The sequence below is a fragment of the Ciconia boyciana genome, chromosome 8 (genome assembly GCF_034638445.1).
Source record: "Ciconia boyciana chromosome 8, ASM3463844v1, whole genome shotgun sequence".
Classification (NCBI taxonomy): Eukaryota; Metazoa; Chordata; class Aves; order Ciconiiformes; family Ciconiidae; genus Ciconia; species Ciconia boyciana.
Genome location: NC_132941.1, coordinates 46,751,680 through 46,769,266, shown reverse-complemented (window position 1 = coordinate 46,769,266; position 17,587 = coordinate 46,751,680). Strand labels below are relative to the sequence as shown.

General features: G+C 38.6%; 1 protein-coding gene across 8 annotated transcripts in view; it reads left to right on the top strand.

Moving 5' to 3' along the window:
• The first annotated feature begins 440 nt into the window (after window positions 1-440).
• ERCC6 (ERCC excision repair 6, chromatin remodeling factor) overlaps window positions 441-17,587 on the top strand; it is a 50,657-nt gene continuing 33,510 nt past the window's right edge. For 4 of the 8 annotated variants that reach the window (XM_072869931.1, XM_072869929.1, XM_072869930.1 and 1 more), the window contains exons 1-6: window positions 441-529; window positions 924-1,156; window positions 1,706-2,139; window positions 4,678-4,798; window positions 7,225-7,333; window positions 9,218-9,944. In XM_072869931.1, the coding sequence (XP_072726032.1) occupies window positions 1,709-2,139; window positions 4,678-4,798; window positions 7,225-7,333; window positions 9,218-9,944 (1,388 nt within the window). In that variant the 5' untranslated portion in view covers window positions 441-529; window positions 924-1,156; window positions 1,706-1,708. The other 4 variants (XM_072869928.1, XM_072869932.1, XM_072869925.1 and 1 more) reach the window with 4 other exon arrangements.

The following is a 17,587-nucleotide window of genomic DNA, read 5'->3' as shown; positions in this document are numbered from 1 at the left end:
TCCCAAGCCTTTCAAAGGACAATCACCTGACATTAAGGCCTGTCGGGGGGAAACTGAACTTCTGAAGTGGTCCCTGGAAGCAGTTCCTCTGTGGCTCGGGTCTACAGGCACTTCTGCCACAAGCATCGATCCCCTGCAGGGTGATCAGCCCGAGCTGACCCGTGGGCCTGTGTGCACGCGGCCCAAGCCAAGCCCACGCACCGCCAGGTAAAACCGCATTAACGAGGCAGCCTGACGGTAAAGCTCAGCAGCTGCGAGCGGCCTCGGGAACCGCCGACCACGGCTGCTCGCTCCACAACCAGCCGCCTCGCCACAGGCGGCCAGAAAGCCACGCGGAGCGCACCGAAATATGCCACCTCCCCGCCGTCAGCCGCGCGACGCATGCGCAACTGTGACGGTCACCGACGTTGAGGAAGTGACGTATACGCGCTCGGCGTGGGCGGGCGGTGAGTGGCGGAGCGCTGGTGCCGTGCGCTGCGCATGCGCCTTGCGCAGCGACGGTGAGGCGTCCCGGGTGCCGAGCGGCGAGGTGAGTCCCGGGCCGGGGCTGCTGCGCGCCGCTCCCGCTCCTTCTCTTCCTCCGCGCGCGGGGGCCGCCAGCGACCCCCCCGCCCCCCACCCGGGGCCGCGGCCTGCCCGGCCCGGCCCGGCCCGGCCCGGCCCAAGCAGGGGCCGGGAGCAGGCGGCGCCCCCCGCAGCCCCTCGCGCTTGTCTCGGCCGGGCCTTGTCGCCAGCCCCGAGGGACAGCCTTCGGCCGGCGGTCCTGTCCCGGCCCCGCCGGCTCCGGGCTTGCTCGCAGAGAGAGGTGGCGAAGCACGGGAACTTGGGGACCGGTGTCGGCGGGAGGTGGAGGGGGTCCGGGGTCCCTCCAGGGGAACTGGCCGGTGCGCGGGGTTGTCATGGAACCTGTTGTCTGGATGCAGGGCCGGACCCGTTGCGTGCGTGTTCGCGCTGATGGAAGAAAACCGTGAGCTGGGACTGAGATCCACGGGCTGCCATGCTAGGAGAGGTTGCTGATGAAGCCCACCTGCCTTATTAATGTCCTCCTGCAAGTTAATAACACTTGTTTCTCCCCGAAGTTGATAAAAAATACATCCTTTCAGAAGACAGTCTCGCCTTGAAGGCTTCAAACAATACCAGCTCCAGGCTTGCCTTGGTAAGTCAGTCCAGTGTTAATTTTATAACAACTAAGATTCTTTATGTTTTACTTCAAAGCTGAATCGTCAAACTAAAGCCTGCAGCCAGCTGTTCTTATCAGTGCTTTCACTGACAAGCCTTATCCTGTTTCAAAAACTTGTATTTTTTGGTTTTGGATATGTTAAGTTCTATATGTTTTTGTTATGTCATAGCCTTCTGGAGCATGACCGTTTACACACAAGATTGATTTCACTCTCTGGCAAGGAGAGTAATTTTTACAGGTTGTTTGATTTGTCTTGATATCAGTGTCTTGGAGGAGTATTCCATATAATTGTCTTTAAGAAGTTTTGGCTGCTTTTTCCTTTTGATTGTGGAAATTAGTGTGGAGAAGCCTTTGGGGGCAGGACTCATGGAGGAGTAGACTACTAGGTGGTTTGTAACAAGAATTTCTCATAAAGAAACATGCTCCTTGTTTTGCTTACTTTATTTGGGCACAGTCTTCATGAGGAACTTTGTGTGTGTGAACGTTCTTATGATGATGTGGTTCTTCTTTGTTGCCTTTGAGCAGAGGATGCCAACAGACAACAGCCAGCTGACAGACACTAGCCAAGAACAAGACCCTGTTACTACTTCAAGCAATAATTGCCTGCATAATGCTGAGGAATTGGGAATTGAACAAGAAAATGGCATTTGTAACGGTGACCTGGGTGATAGTATTAGAGTTCCCAACTCTGCCAGCCAATTGTCTACTTCCATGGCTGTTCCTTTGGAGGTGCCCAGAAGAGGACAACCCCTTTTACAGATCGACAGGCAGCAGATTCAGTCCGTCTCATATAGCGCACAGGCTGCTGAGCTCAAAGGTTTAGGAGTTGATGTCTATGACCAGGATGTATTGGAGCAAGGAGTTCTTCAGCAAGTAGATAATGCAATTAACAAAGCTAATAAAGCAACGAAAATAGCTGATGCGGAGAAAGAATATCAGTCAGTGCTGGATGACTTAAGGTAAATTGTGTCCTTTCTGACTGTTCCTTTCTGTTACTGACTATCTAGTGAGGCTTGGCATCTCACGTTTTTAAAAGCTGGAAGGTGAAAAGATATTTTGGAAGCACTAGATCACATGTACTCTCCTGAGTCACCCACCTTTTAAAAAAGGAGAAAATATTTTTCACATCAGAGTAATGCTTCATTGCTCTTATTTGACTAATTCAGTCATGCATCAAGGCAGTAGAGGACAGTGCGTCTCCTTTTCCTGCTTTGTCTCCTACTTTACCAAGATGCATGTCTGTTTTCTGGGCAGTGGAGAACTGCATTATACTCTATTATTCAAAGTTATAGTCAGAAAAAGTGCCACTTCATCAATTCTGTATGCTTCATGGGGTTATCTGCTTCTGGTTATGTGCTTTCTGTAACTTGGATGGCTCCATATCACGAGTGTAACTACGATCAAAACAATCTTATCACAAGTGCTTATATTAAGTATTTAATGACACCTTAAAAGAATCAAATGCTTAATTAACATGGTATATTGATAGTAGAAGACTTTGAGGGATAGGAGACACTAATCTTTTGAGTTTTGATCTTAGCTCTCCTTTTCTGTTTCTGGTGTCATTTTAGAGTTACTGGGTGAACTACTGCAGGTAAATAATTCTACCTGTGCACCTTTCACTGTATTGTATTAATGTTGGTTTTTAGCGCTCAAGAGTGCTGTAGACCTGCATTACCGATATGAACTCTCGCATAGCTCTCTTGTTACGCATATGCTTAATTTTATGCACTTCATTAACTTTCCAGTTTGGGTGTGGAGATGTGAAATTAAGTAAGTTTGCAAAACTGGAACCTAATTTCAGATGTTATGTAGCAGAAGGACATAATGAGTAAGATGGTCATTGAGAGGAAGAATGGATTAGCGTAACCATTGCATTTCGATTATGCAGTTATTGGAAGAGTGGTCAATTAGTTGATATTTTCCTGTTTTTCTTTAAGAAGCATCCTATGATTTTTCTTACCCCTCTATTTTCACCTTCCACTTAAAGTCGTAAAAGGAGATTTACGTGAGGGGATGCAAATGGTTTATGCAGACCTGTAGAACCTTGTCTGTATAAGATGTAATATGCAAGTCTGAAAGTTGATTTTGGAGAAAATTAGCAGAGATGTAGCTGGCTGGTTGAGCAGAGGGACTAACAAGAGTAAAGACGTACGAGTAGAGTGTGGTAGAGTTGGTTAAAGTCCTGTAACATGGTGAATGCATGACTAGAGGTAAAATCAGGCAAGAAGTGGTTTTTGAGTAGTTGGCACAGAGTTCGTGGTAGAAGCTGCGTGATTCTATAACTTACACACAAATTTAAGCAGAAGAAGGAGAATAAAAAATGGTTGAAGTTAAATCCTGTTTAAATCCCAGAATCCTGTTAAATAAAGCTTTGTGGAAGAGGACAGTAGCGGACATGTGTCAAGAGACCCTAGGGCCAAGGAAGTAAAAGCCAAAAGGTAGGAGACATGCAAGAGGATGGTGTACTTCAAAGCAACAAAACAGAAGATTGAGAAAGGGGATGAGATGGTTCAAAAGTGTTGAAAGAGAACGGAGAAGTGAAGATGGCAGTGATAGTTGGGGAGCTGGTAGAATCCGTTTCCTAGGAGAAGTGGTAGAATCCAGATTAGAGGTGGAGAGAAATGTGGCCCAACCATTTCCTCCCTGACAATTGAAAAGACTTATATAGTGCTTTTCTTTGCATACGAGGGGAATAATGGCCACTTTGCAGGTGTTGTAAGGAGTTTTCTTTGATGTTTTTCATAATGCTTTGAGATGCTCATTTGTGTATCCTTATGAAATACTCTATTTGAATCAACAAACCTAGATTTGTTGCTTCTGACGGTGGCGCAGTGCCTCCTTCCTTGCAAATGAATTCAACAGCAGAAACAGGTGATATTTGGATACAGTATGTGGTTCAACCTGAATTTCATATTGTATATGGAAACATGAAGAATGGTAGTGCATGGGTAAGGAAAGTTTAATGTTGATGTGCTGTTAATTCTTTGAGCTAGTCTGTCTTCCTGAAACTGTATTTGTATCTTGTAATCTATTCTTTGTGTAAAAGAGACATTGTAAAGGTAAAAGAAATAGGCTTCCTTATATAATGGTATCAAACTATTAAAACAGTTTTAGAAAATGAAAAAATGGGATTTCCCATTTAGATTTTTGTTTTATGTTTTGTTTACCTTCGTTAATAAAAGCAACCACTATCGCTTATTATCATCATCAGACTTGTAACTTTTGAGTACTAAATATTGCAGTGGTTTGTTCAGTTTCCTTGCCTTTGGAATTTTACTATTAGCAAAATTTTGTTTAAAAATATTTTATGATGTACAACTTTTTAAAGTGTTTAGTATTTACAGTGTTGTAAGATGCTTATTTAGAAACTTACCTTTAGATTTTTTTAAAATCTTACCTTAAATCTCCTGGAATTTCTAAATTGTCTGAATCGAGAATGTGCTGTTTTTCTTTCTAGAGTTCACTAGTGCATTGCAATCTTCTTGTTTTTTCAGATCATGTACAACATCTCTGAAACAAATAGATAAAATTATTGAGCAACTTTCACCTCAAGCTGCTGACAACAAAGATATAAACAGAAAACTAGATTCTGTAAAACGGCAAAAATATAACAAGGTGATTGGATTACATTAATTTCCTGCTGGCAATACTTAGCTTGTACTTTGGCTTAAGGTTTGGATTATGTGATATAATTCTTGCTTAATTATATAGTTCAGAGTCAGTCGACAATTGCTGTTCCTTCCCTTTTAAATGGTTTAATTTTCTACCAAAAAATGTAAATAACTGATTTAAAGATGTGAAAGTGAGACCTGATTTTTTTTTTTTTTAATTCTAAGTTTCAGAACAAGCTGTAAAAGTGAAGTTCCAGGACCTGCTCGGAAGACTGATTTGCATTAATTTAATTAAATCCCTCCCAGTAGTATTTGGAGAATTAGCAAAGCATTGTTAGGGCATGATTCAATAGTTGACCTAAATCTCAGCTCTCATGGTCTTCATTTCCTACCTTCCTTTCCTTAATCCTCTTTCATTGTCTGCATCTTTCTTGTACCAGTACACATTGTTCCTTTCTGTGAGCCATTTTAACTCATTGATTTGGCAGAAACTGCTCCAGCTTTTTTCTGCCAGACTAGTAAGTTAAAGGAGCTTGTAGAGCAATCTAGCAGGCATCAGAGTAATGTAAGCAATAGACTTACACAGCTGTGAATAGGAAGAAAATTTGAGAAAAGGGAAACTTGTGGTCAGGAATGTAGCACTTTGATCAGCTCACAGTCTGATGGGAATTCACCCTAATATTTTCTCTAATGATAAACCTGACTGAAAAACTTACTGTTCTTTGCCCTCAGACACTTTTTCCCAGTCTCAGGCCATTTGCCACTGACTCATTCACTTGTTTGTTTTTTAACCTCAATCATTTCAGCAACTTGGATAACACTATGCTCACAATTTGGCCAATTCAGAGACTGAGGGGCACAGGACTAGGAACAAGTAGCTGGAAGTAGTGGGAAGAAATGCATTAAACCAGACTTGCCACTAAAGGGTGATCATGTAATTGGACACTTTATTTTGCTTGTTTTCATATTACTTGAAGTAATTTATACAAGTGTTAGTTGCAGGGGAAGTTCAAACCTTGTTGCAAGTTTATTGTTAGCCATCTCTAACAGTCCTTGAAGTGTAAGAATAAATCCCTGTATGAAAACCATAATCTGTAAAAGTGGTCCTAATAACCTCAAGAGTGTTTTGGAGGCTGTTTGGAGGCATGCAGTGTATTTAAAGCTGGTCTTGAGCTACTTTTTGCATGGAGAAGTGCCTTTCAGTCCTCTTCCTTTTGTAATATTAAAAAAAAAAAATAGTTAAAGAAGACTGAATTCTTCTGTTACTGAGACAAATGGGAAATTAATGACTGCTACAAGACAGCTATTTCCTTAGAGCTGTCATACAGGGAGTGTTTTCTGATATAAAGTACTCTGGTAGCAAGGATAATAGTACATATGCAGGAGATAATATATTGTACTATACATGAATATACTTACCCTTTGTGGTTTGTAAAATGCTACATGAAGACATGAGCAGGCTAGTGAACCGTTCTTCACCAAAAAGAAAAAAAAAATTTGCTCATTTTGCCATGAACTTGATTTTTACTGAAGTATGTGCCTCTCTAGGTAAGGAAAAATTGCCAAAGAATGGAGTTACAAATGTGGAAAGTTACCTTGCCTATGTCTTTGTTCTATTGGTCGGAATTTCTTGTTTTGTAAATGAAAGTTAGCAGCACCAACGAATCATGTTACCAGTAAATATACAGTTGGTGCTGTTACAGTCAGATAAAAGGTGTAACAGAAGAGCTAGCTATAAATTATTTTCGTTAGTAATAATGAACTATACTTGTTATAGCATCTGTAATGTTGATTGTTTTCACTTATTTTTTTAGAAGCCATTTCACTTTGTGGTTTTTGCTGTTAAATTAGCTGTGACCACTCCTGAATTAACTGTGTACAAACATATATTAGGATGATGGACTGATTTATGATGTCAGTTTCTTTCTAACAAAACATTCCAAAACTTGTGGGATGATAGATAAAAAAATCTTATTAAATCTCATAGCTGTTTTTAGTGGCTTATTAACCATTAACCCAATCTTGCAAATCATGAACAAATCTTTTGGTGTTCTCTGTGCATCTCACTAATCCGCTTGATGGGCTTCCTTCACTAGAATCAACACATTCATAAAATTACCTCAAAAGATGTACATAAAAATGCGTAATATGCATGTGAAGTTTGTGTGTATAAACAATCTGGCCTTACTGTATGCATATTGTAAGATGATTGTACACACAAAATTGTCTGTTTTCTGCGGGTTGGAGCCCTACAGATATTGTGGTGACACTTTTTTGCACTTTTTTTGTTCAAATGTGATACTGTGAACACTTGAATATGAGATTCTGGTGGAAAATACTGCAAATGTAGTAATTTAAGTCTTATTTAAAAGGATAGCAAGCTTATGAACCAGATTAAAAATTAAATTATGTATCTACTTGTCATTCAAGGAGCAACAGCTAAAGAAGATCAAAGCAAAACAAAAGCGTCTCCAAGCAATTCTTGGTGGAACAGAGATTCTTGATAAAGTAAATGAGATTGAATTCGAGGAAGATGAAGGTATGGGAGAAGGCTGAAAGTTCTGTTCTACTTTGATGTAATGCGCTTTTTGGTTGAAGCTAGTTTGCAAGCTCTTTGCCAGTAAGGAAATAAATTTCAGTGATTTGCTTTCAAAGAGAGAGTTAAGAACACTTATTCTCTGCACCTGCAGAATTGCAGATCTTGGCATAGTCATGTGGGAAGTTTTAAAAAATTGATGTTAATCTGTGTTCCGCTCAGTAGGGACGGCTGAGGCACATTAGAGTATTGGGCTTAATAAATTGGAAATCCTAACATTTTTTTCACAGCTAATTTGATAAAGATGACTAACATCATGATTGAATTACATTTTATATGCTGGATGCTATCAATCAGCATTAACAAAATTGTCTTGTACTGTTGGGAAGTATCACTAGAAATGGAAGGGGGGAGTGCTTCTCTTTTTCAGGCTGCACCGTGATTTAAAAAAATAATAAGGCTTCTTGCAAAGCAGGATATTTGTTCTCTCAGTCTTTCACTAGGTGTTCTTTCTCACTGCTGTCTGCAAACTGAGCTTGGATTTTGTAACTCTGGCTTGGCTGTGTCTTGGCCACAATCACTAATCTGCAGTATTCTGGAGGGCAAGTTTGGACCCCATTGACACCTGCGCATCGCCTTTGGGTTATATGGTTGTTTGCAGAGGTGTAAACTCTTTGTGCTGTTTGTCAGTTGCGGATGTGGCTGGAGTGGATTCCAGATCTCTCAGAGCTCATGCTTCTCTCCTGATTCAACAAAACTTACAGGAGTCAAAACCTCAGTAAACTTTCCTTAGTAGAAAAGCATCTTTAATCGTTTTTATTTGAATGGGTTCATGCAGTAAAACTCAGGCACCCAGTGCAATGAAATGTAACTAGGAAGTGAATGGAGCCCAAGACAGAAAAAATGGACTTGAGCAGTTCCAGTAGTTTGAGAAACTGAGGGGGTGGAGAGGGAGGAGTTTCATGCCTGATGCATCATCATTACTCGTTAAATGTGTTTTGGTGATACAGTGCTTTTAAATGGGACCACATGCAGTAGCATGCCATGCTGGCAATTCTGGTACAGCTATTCTGAAATTTTGGAGCCTAATAATAGATTTCAGGCTGGAATTCCCCTTCAGCTTCCTGAATTCAAGAGCTTTTCCCCCCATCTTTGGTTTCAAACACTATTATAGTTTGTTAATATGTGTAGTAATTGTGTATGCAGTTTAACTGAAGTGCTCTTTTATGGCAACGTGCTGTGCAGCCAATCTGACTTTTAAAGTCATAATCCTAATATTAGTATTGTAGAGTAGGAAGATAGGGTTTGTTTTCTTTTTTTTTTTTTGAAGTATGGGGGAAGACAGTCTTTTATGTGTTTTGTGTGTCTGTCCTGGTATGGTAATGGAAATGTCAAATTTCAAGCTTATGAGTAGGACTGAAAAATCAACAATAAAATAGAAATGGACGATGTTGCTGCATATGGGAACGCAGTGGTTTCTTGCACTGAACATGGTGACATGGGTTGAATTGACAGCATAGGGAGCACATTAGAGTTCTTGTGCCATGGTGGACTGTAATTTTATGGTAGTTCTTGCTGCTGTGTGTTGTTTTGGAAGTATTTGCATTTTGATAATATGTGTAATGTTTCCTATATGAAGTTTGAGAAGTAGTTTGAAGTAGAAGTTACAGTCTGACTTTTTTGGCCTTCTGGGTTTTTTTGGGTTTTGCCTTTTTTGAACTTCAAGCATTATGTGTGATGATAATTTGGACTTTTAAGTTGTATATAAAAACTGAACTGAATGCATGTAAAGCTTGGAGGGAGAAAAAAACCCCACACCCTTGTTCCTGTGTTTGAGTTATTCAGAAGGTGTTAAAGGCATGCTGCATGTTCTGATTTTTGTTGTAGAACCTGGTCCATCATGTCTTGGCAGTATGCTTATGCCTGTTCAGGAAACAGAGTGGGAAGAGCTTATTCGTATTGGCCAGATGACTCCATTTGGAACTAAAATACCTCAAAAGCCAGAGAGGAAGCCACGACGATTAATGCTAAATGAGGCATCTGATTTTGAGAAGTACTTAGCAGACCAAGCTAAGCTGTCATCTGAAAGAAAGAAGTTATCCCTTCGCAAAGGAGCAAAGAAGAAAGCACAAGCCAAAAAAGTTCAGTGCATAGCTCCCACATCTACTACAAAGGAAAAAAGGGGTAAAGTCCTGTCACAAACAGATAAGCGCTTAAAAAAACACATGAGAAAACTTCAGAAGCATGCCCTTCAGATTCAGTCAAAGGCAAAGATTCCAAAAGAAAAGAAATATCTTGAGGCCAAGAAGTTCAGGTGTGAACAGAAAGATGATAGTGGAGAGTCTGAGTATGTACCTGATGAGGAGCTTTTTGATCCAGAAGCAGCAGAAGAGGAGGAAGAGCCAGCATCTTCTCATGCTGAGAATGATTCTGATTATGAACTCAGGAATTTGTCAAGAAAAAGAAAATATTTGGTGAAGAGAGATTTTAAAGAAGCTGAAGATGATACTGACTTCTTTCCAAGCTCTGAGGAGGAAGAGCATACAGTGGGGAAGCGCAAAGTAAAGAAATGGAGAGATGATGGAGATGAAGACTATTATAAACAGAGACTAAGGTTAGTCCTGGACATTTTTATTGGTAACATTAACAAATGATATTGAGCATGCAAAGGGCAATGTAATACACTGCTAGGAATTGAAGTAAGGAAAACAAGACAGTCAGAATGATCATAGCCTTCCAAAAAGAATCAGACATACCTCTTAATTACAAGGACTTTGCTGTTAGATTTTTCTGATTGTTATAGGCCCTTCAGTAATAAGTTATTTGTGTATCAGTGTGTGTTCGTTGTTTGCAGAACTGTGAATGTGCCCAAAATTGAGTATATATAAAACAACGTATTACTTGACAGCTTTATACTTCAGTACTGGCTTTGTCTGTAGTTCATATACCTACTTTTCAAAAAAGAAAAAAAAAAAGTATTCTGTTTGATAGGCAAAATTACAGTGTAGACAGACAATGTCCTCCCTCTTCAGAGGGATGGCACTTTTCCACTGAGAGAGAAATCTTTGGTTTGGGATGGGGTGAGATGCTTAGTTTTTGGCTTTAAATAATTAACTGCTAGTCAAGAATAAATCATTTGAATATATTTACATACTATTTTTGTGGAATCTGTTAGTTTATTGAAATCTGAGGCAATTACATATAGTTTTTATGGCTAACAGGTTTATTTGAAATCAATATTAAAATGATCTTTTGAATTTAAACTTGTAAAAAATGTATACTGGAAAGGACAATGTCTATTATTTGATTATTAGCACGTGATATCTCTTGCATAACTTATATTAGAAGACATAAGTAATGAAGACTGGACATTTATACTGCTGTTAGTCAAGTCTAAAAAGAGCTGCTCTGTTTGACAGTGATTTTCCTCTGTGTTCTTGATGAGAGTGAGGGTAAAAACATCTTTATCTAAAGAAACAGTGACAATGGTGGTAGTAGTGGTGTTTTCTGTTGCTATGATGACCTAAGGTTGTAAACTGAGTAAGGTTTCTAAGGACAATCTAGTATGTTAGGTGCAGAACTACAGTTAAGAATACAAGTTATTTTTGAAAATGGCAGCTGAAACATCTTGTGCTAATCTGTGATTTATGAAATTTGTATAACCTGTGTGTTGATGATCTCTCTGTAGCTACAGTGTGCTGTTGAGATGTTTTCTCTACTGATAGCATAGCTGTTGAGCTCCTAACAATAAGACTGAGCAATGTTTCCATTTTCATAACTGCCTGGAAAACATTTTGAAGGGGCAACGAAGTGACATGTAATTTGTTAGGCTGTTAAAATGCTAACTAGGCATGCCAATGAAGTTAAGAGACATTTCTGCACATACTGGGAGGCAAAAAGATCAAGATCACTAAAATGGTTTTTTTGTTTTAATTGTTCTTTACCCACTGGCATGTTGTCCCTTTTCTACTATAAGGGTTGAGCTTCATATAATGAACTTCAGCTTATTGATAGCATGCTTACTTTTAATTAATTACCTTTAGTGAATGTCCTTCAAGTAGTTTTATAGTCCTCTAGAAAATCATGGATTCCAACTTGAAAACAGCTGCTCTAGAGTGAAAGGAAGAATATATATTAGGGTTGTCAGTGAAGGGTGATTGATGTAGTGATAAGGCCTAGCATAGGAACTTGGTTAATGCTTGGGAGACTTGAATTTTACACTTCTGTGGAAATATAAAATCTTATGGATTTAAATGAAGCTGTATCAGAGAAGGGGTCAAGAAGTAGAGGTATAAACACCATCTCTTCCTGTGGTGAGAGCCTGAGCTGCTGTGGAGGAAGAGGTATCTTCTGATAGCAGAGGTACTCACGGTTATAGAGTTACTGGTAACAAAACCTCAGGTAGGAAGAGCCCAACTTCACTTTCACATCCCAGGTTACAAAGACAGATCAGGAGCTGATATGAGGCAATAGATTTGCAATCCCATGATGCTGCTTTTCAAGGTTAAAGCATAGTTTATTGCTCTTGAATAGAAGATTTCGGCAAGAGGCTAATCTGAACCATGTCCAAAGGGTCAAAAAGAGATATGTTTGTTATTGGATACATTAACAACAATTGTACTTAATTGGTAAAATATTTACTATTTTATTGAATACAACTGTACTCTTCACATTTAAATTAGACCAATATTAAATCATTTTTAATTCAGTGTTTTCATCAAGAGTAATTTATTTTGATTGAAAGTTTTAATATGACTCACAGTTTAAATTCATTCAAACACATTTTTAATAACGTTAAGATTGTGACAATTTATCCTTAGCAAAGTCATATCATAGACTACATTTCTTTTGGTTACTAAAGTTACAATAAAAGTCTAAATGAATTTTAGAAATATCAATAAGTGTAATTGCTACCAAAACACTACATCTCTTAAAAATTTCATAGCTACAGTTATTGTGGCTGTTAAGCTGCAGCTGTCCACATTGACGTTTTTATGCTGACACCCCCAGGTAATCTTCATTATGGGAAATGCCATGAGAAAATAAAATGTAGTGAATTAAGAAACATATTAAGAATGCTATAGAAATGCTGTCATTTGCTTACATTTATGTCTTGTTTCATGTCAGTTTTACTTTTGAATGCAAATGAATGGGTGATATTATGGTATATTTTACCCCTGAGAGAGGCAGGGGAAAATCCTTTAGGATTACTTTAGTCTTCTGAACATCTAGTCTTGTGCTTGGCGCCAAATACAGTCCTACACTCTTAAAGACTGAAAATGAGTTTCCTTAACATTAAAACTTTTCAGAGATGGGACTTGAAAAGATTGGTCTGTGTCGGGGGAAACTACGATGATGTTGTTAAAGCATGATAATTAGCTAACTGCAGGACTGCAAAGCATCTCTAGAACAAGAGACTGTTTTCAGAACAGGAGCTGGTGTTATCTGCAGTAAACACGGCAGGCAGGAGAGTACCTGGCTCTTTCCTTTCCTTCTAAAAGCTACTTGCAGTGGTCGGCCTAGTCACCGAAAGCAAGATGAGATCAGTGGAACATGGAAAAGTAAAAGTTAGCTGTACAAAATTCAGCTCATGCTCTCAGTAATTTCAGTTCTTTTCCCTTGCGTGGGTCTTGCCTTTCTCTAGTTACTGTTACTGGAGCCATGTTGCTGTGCAGACACGCAGGGGAAAAATCTTCTGTTCTGAAAAGGTTAACGTCCAAGGTGAATCATAGCTTGCAAGAATAATGAACAGTAGCAAGGAACATCAGGGTTATGGAGAGTAAGGTAAATAAGTAGGATACTGTCAAGCAGCTAAAAGGCAAGTTTAAGATTCAGTGAAAAGTAGTGGATCGTCACTCCCAACTGTCCTTCATACTGACTATTACTAGCTGAACCCAAAGGATTAGGTAATCAGTCTCTAGGATGATGCTGAAGGTCTCAGAGACTTGATCCCCATCAACAGGTATGTTATCGTATTTTGTTGTACTCGAACAGTGACCATCTTGGTCTAGAAGTGTTCAAAATTGGCGCTGGTGGAATCTTAACCTGTGGCCTCCTGCCTGGTGGAATGGCCAGGTCATGGCAGAGCCAGTTTCTTTGAAGACTATGGAAGGAGTGAAAATGCACCTGTTTTCAGCTTCTTTTACCTAGGATCACAAAATAAAAGTAACCTTCTATGCAGATTAAATGCATAGGAAATAAACCTTTTCTTTGTTCTCAACAAGAAAACTGCTGCATGGTTTTCTTGTATTATTCTCAAGATATTGCAGACGTGGAAACTGCAACTTATAAAGATTTTTTTTTTACATATTAATCAGAGTTTTCCTTTGCATGTATTAAAATGCAAAGCATAAGTATAACCAAGTAATTTTTGCTGCTTATAATATATCTAGTTAATGTGTTACATTAATGACATCACTAACACAGTATCTGCATAAGGTAATAGCTTGGAGTCAAAACAAAACATGAAATTAGCAGTCTTATGGTCACTATTCCCATAGCATTTGTCAGTATGTATCTGCCTGCTGCTTCAAGGAAGGAATTGCTTGTCATGTTATGGGAGATAAGTGCCACGTCTGTGTTTTCTTGTGTATTCTGTATAGTTTGTTGAGTACAGTTGTTTGAATTCTTCAATTGCTGTCAAGTGCTCAGAGGCAAGGTTAGGAAAGCTGCTTCTTTCCAGGTCTCCCAACTGACATCCAAGCAGATGAGTAGCTGGAAGTTGTGGCTATCAGTGCACGAAGCAGTTGATATAAAGAATCAAAACAAAAAATAAAATTTGCATAAAAATAAGTTGTTTTTCTCAGATCAGTTTTCATGTGCTAGCTCTCTTTGAAGTATCTGAGTCACTGAATCTCTTGATGTTTCAGAGTTAGAAATTAAAAAAGGATTAAATATTACCTTTCCTGAAAGATACTTTCTTAGAGCATCCTAACTGCTCTTTAAAATGACAAAGTCAAGACACAAATGAAGATATGTTTTGGCTCACTCGCTGACTACACCTTTCATTCTAAGCTCAAGTGTGTAATTGTCTACATCAGTCTTAATTTACTTCTGGAGACTTGTGGTACTAACTGCATGTATTTTATCTGTTAGGATGTACCAATTAAATCCACCCATATAGACTGTAAAAAGTTAGATCAGAAAAGTAATGCTGAATGCTTCAATTTAGCAAATTAGCATAATCTATAAGGGATTCTTAGCTGTATAAAATAGAAAACATATTGTGTTTCACAAATGCAAACTATATTAAACACTCAGCTTGGTTCCTGACTGTATTTAAAAAAAAAAAAATTTGTGCTTATTACTGTTTCGGATGCAGAATTTCTTTCTAGGGTATTGCAATAAGTGGGAAATGGGCTTAGTATCTGAATACATTCTTATATTAAGAAAGATTTAATTGTATGATATATAGCTTTCATACTGCACTTTCAGGATAAAATTGTATTTGTGTCAGTGACCATGGACAATATGAAATAGATTTCTCAAAGGTTATGCTTTTATTTTCAAGACACCTTGGTGATACAGTAAAATCTGTATTTTCTGATTGTTTAGGCATATTAATGATGGTTAACTGAGATGCATAAGGAATATATTGACCAAATAGTCAATATGTTACTGTGTAGTTAAGTCAAATATGAGCTACTGCTGTTTCTCCCTCCAAAGTCTGACTTCTGGGGAAAGGGACAAGACCAAGCTGACCAGCTGACTGATCTGGTCTAGTAAATAGTGTTTGTGCTCCCATTGCTTCAGCCATTTAGGTATATACACTTTTTAAAAGAAAATAATGAAGTTTTAGTGTAGAATATCTTAATACAATGTCTTACATTAAGTTCACACTCTTTCAAAAACTGAATAGCTTCTTCAAACTTCGAAAGTTGTTAGTGGTAACAACAAATTGCTACTTTTTCTTTAAACTGGTAATTGAGGGCAAAAAAAACCCCAGACCTTCGGAAGAGATGTAGTACCAGAGCCTTCAATACTACAGCTTGTGTAATTATACACTTCAGTAAAGTAACAGATACGGGGTGTACAAAATAAACTTTTATTTAGGAAAATTAAGTATGGGATTTATTAGTTCAAATTCTAGACATAGGTATTTTCTAGGTATCTAATAATTGTAAGAGAAATCACAACATTGATCACACTTCTTGCAGAAATTATAGTAGTTATATTAAGGTGAAGTGCCTAAATTCCTGGACAGCTACAAGTTAATCTCAGAAACGTTTCTTCTTGGTTGTTTCTGGATCACTTTTTCTAATGTACACTAGAGGGCAATCTGTTTCTTCCCAGGGGAGTCTGAAGCTTGAGTGTTGACTAGTGGGTGATTCATATTGGAATATAGAATTGGAAGCAAACTCTTGCACAAATTATTGCCCTGCTTGAGTTTAATTTGGATTCTTTACCTAGCTTTGTAGTCTACAATTGTTTTGATTTTTAATGTGGTAAGTAGGAGTTTTCTTCCTTGGTTTGAGTCTTGTCATAACCCAGTTGTTGATCTTTTTCCTGGAACTCGGAAGAATAGTTGACCATCTGTGCCTGGTAGCACAACATTGTAGTACTGAACAAAAATAAATGCATTTTTATGCTGTGCCTCTAGAATGTATCATATCTTCCTGCTAGAATCCAGATCATGAATGTTATTTTCCTAAATCGAACATCTAAAACAGACTGCTAGTCTAAGATAGAGATTTCCATTCCTGTGTTAGGATAGATATATAAAAGTATTTGTGGGGAAAACTTTGGCACTTTATATATTTTTAGTACGTTCTTTTTTTACTACTTAACTAGATACATGATTTCATATAATGAAATAATATTTCCGATGATAAACATTAGCAACTCATCAGTTTTTAATCAGAAAACTGTAGACTGTGTTTGTCTGTCTTGGTTTTTTTCCCCCTGCGTATGCTGCTTTTTTTCTCCATCCTGATTTTGGCTTCTGAAGACTTCCTGACTTAAGAGATAGAAATATATTCAAGTGAAGCTGGTTCTCTAAACCTGTCCAGCATTGTGTTGTCTTAGTTTTTCAGTGCAATTGTTTTTGGCAGTTACTGTAACTTGTGTATATTTGGAGATGGTGGTGTTTATTTTCACTTAATAAAACAGTACCACAGTTCCAAGTTTGTGACTGGCTCCATAAAGGCAGACTGTAAGTATTTTCTCAAAAGATACTGGTGAAAAGCTGATCTAGAAACCTGCCATAATTAGCTTGCTTTCATGAGAAAGGGTATATGATTGTGTTGTTTGTATATGAAGTGTTGAAATTCTTCCCTGTTCTCTTGTTCCTCACCCAAGTTTTTTTAAACAAATTTGCCAGAGATGCAGAAACCTTTAAGTGGAAGTTCCAACAAGTTACACTGAAGTAAGTGGTCAGGAAGACAAGAGAAACTTTACTAATGCTGCCACCGGAGAACACACAGCTTGAGCTTAAGTCTTGTTGTGAGTTTGCAGACCCCGTGGAAGATGATTTTGAAAGACCTAGCAGCAAGAAGAGTCTCTCTTAGTGTTTTCACCTTATTTCATACCAGAGAATGCAGAGTCGTGTCCTCAGCAAGACAGGCATCATTGGTTCAATTGCCCCCAGAACTGCTTATGTAGTTAAATACAGGGGGAACGCTAGACCGTCATTGCTGGTTTGGGTTGGTTTGTTTGTTTTTTTTCCTGTTCACTAATGTGTTCAAGACAGAAAACTTAAATCAGATTTGATTTTTAAATGGTTTTAGCTGACAGGATTTTTTTCTAGTGGAGAAGGCACTTCTCATAGGAGGCTGAAAGGAGTTACAGTACTGTATGTGACATTGTGCCAGTCATGTCTGCTCTTAACGTGACTGAGCTAGATAGCAGCATGGCTGAAGCCTTAAAGATTTGGAGCAACGCTTGAGATGTTTTATAGTGTCTTCTGGTTTGTTTGCCAGGTTGGAAGTGCACAATGTCAGGGATGGTAGCGGTCTTATGAGCAGTTGTTTGAGAAAAATTTTAACAGTGACTTCTGTCCCCCTCCTTTTGGCTAGTTAGGTCAGGATATAAATCAAGATAATGAAACTGTTTAAGTTATGTTTCCATAGCTGATGATATTGTCAACTTTGGTCCAGAAATTAACTAACATTTTTATGATTATGCTTCTTTTTCCTGACATGGATAAAATTGGGCTAGTAGCTTTGAAAACATAAGGCACTCAGCCCGTAAGCCTAAAGCACACTGGATTGTGCATAGCAAGGCTGGAAATAATATGCAGTTTGCCTGTCAACCTCTAGA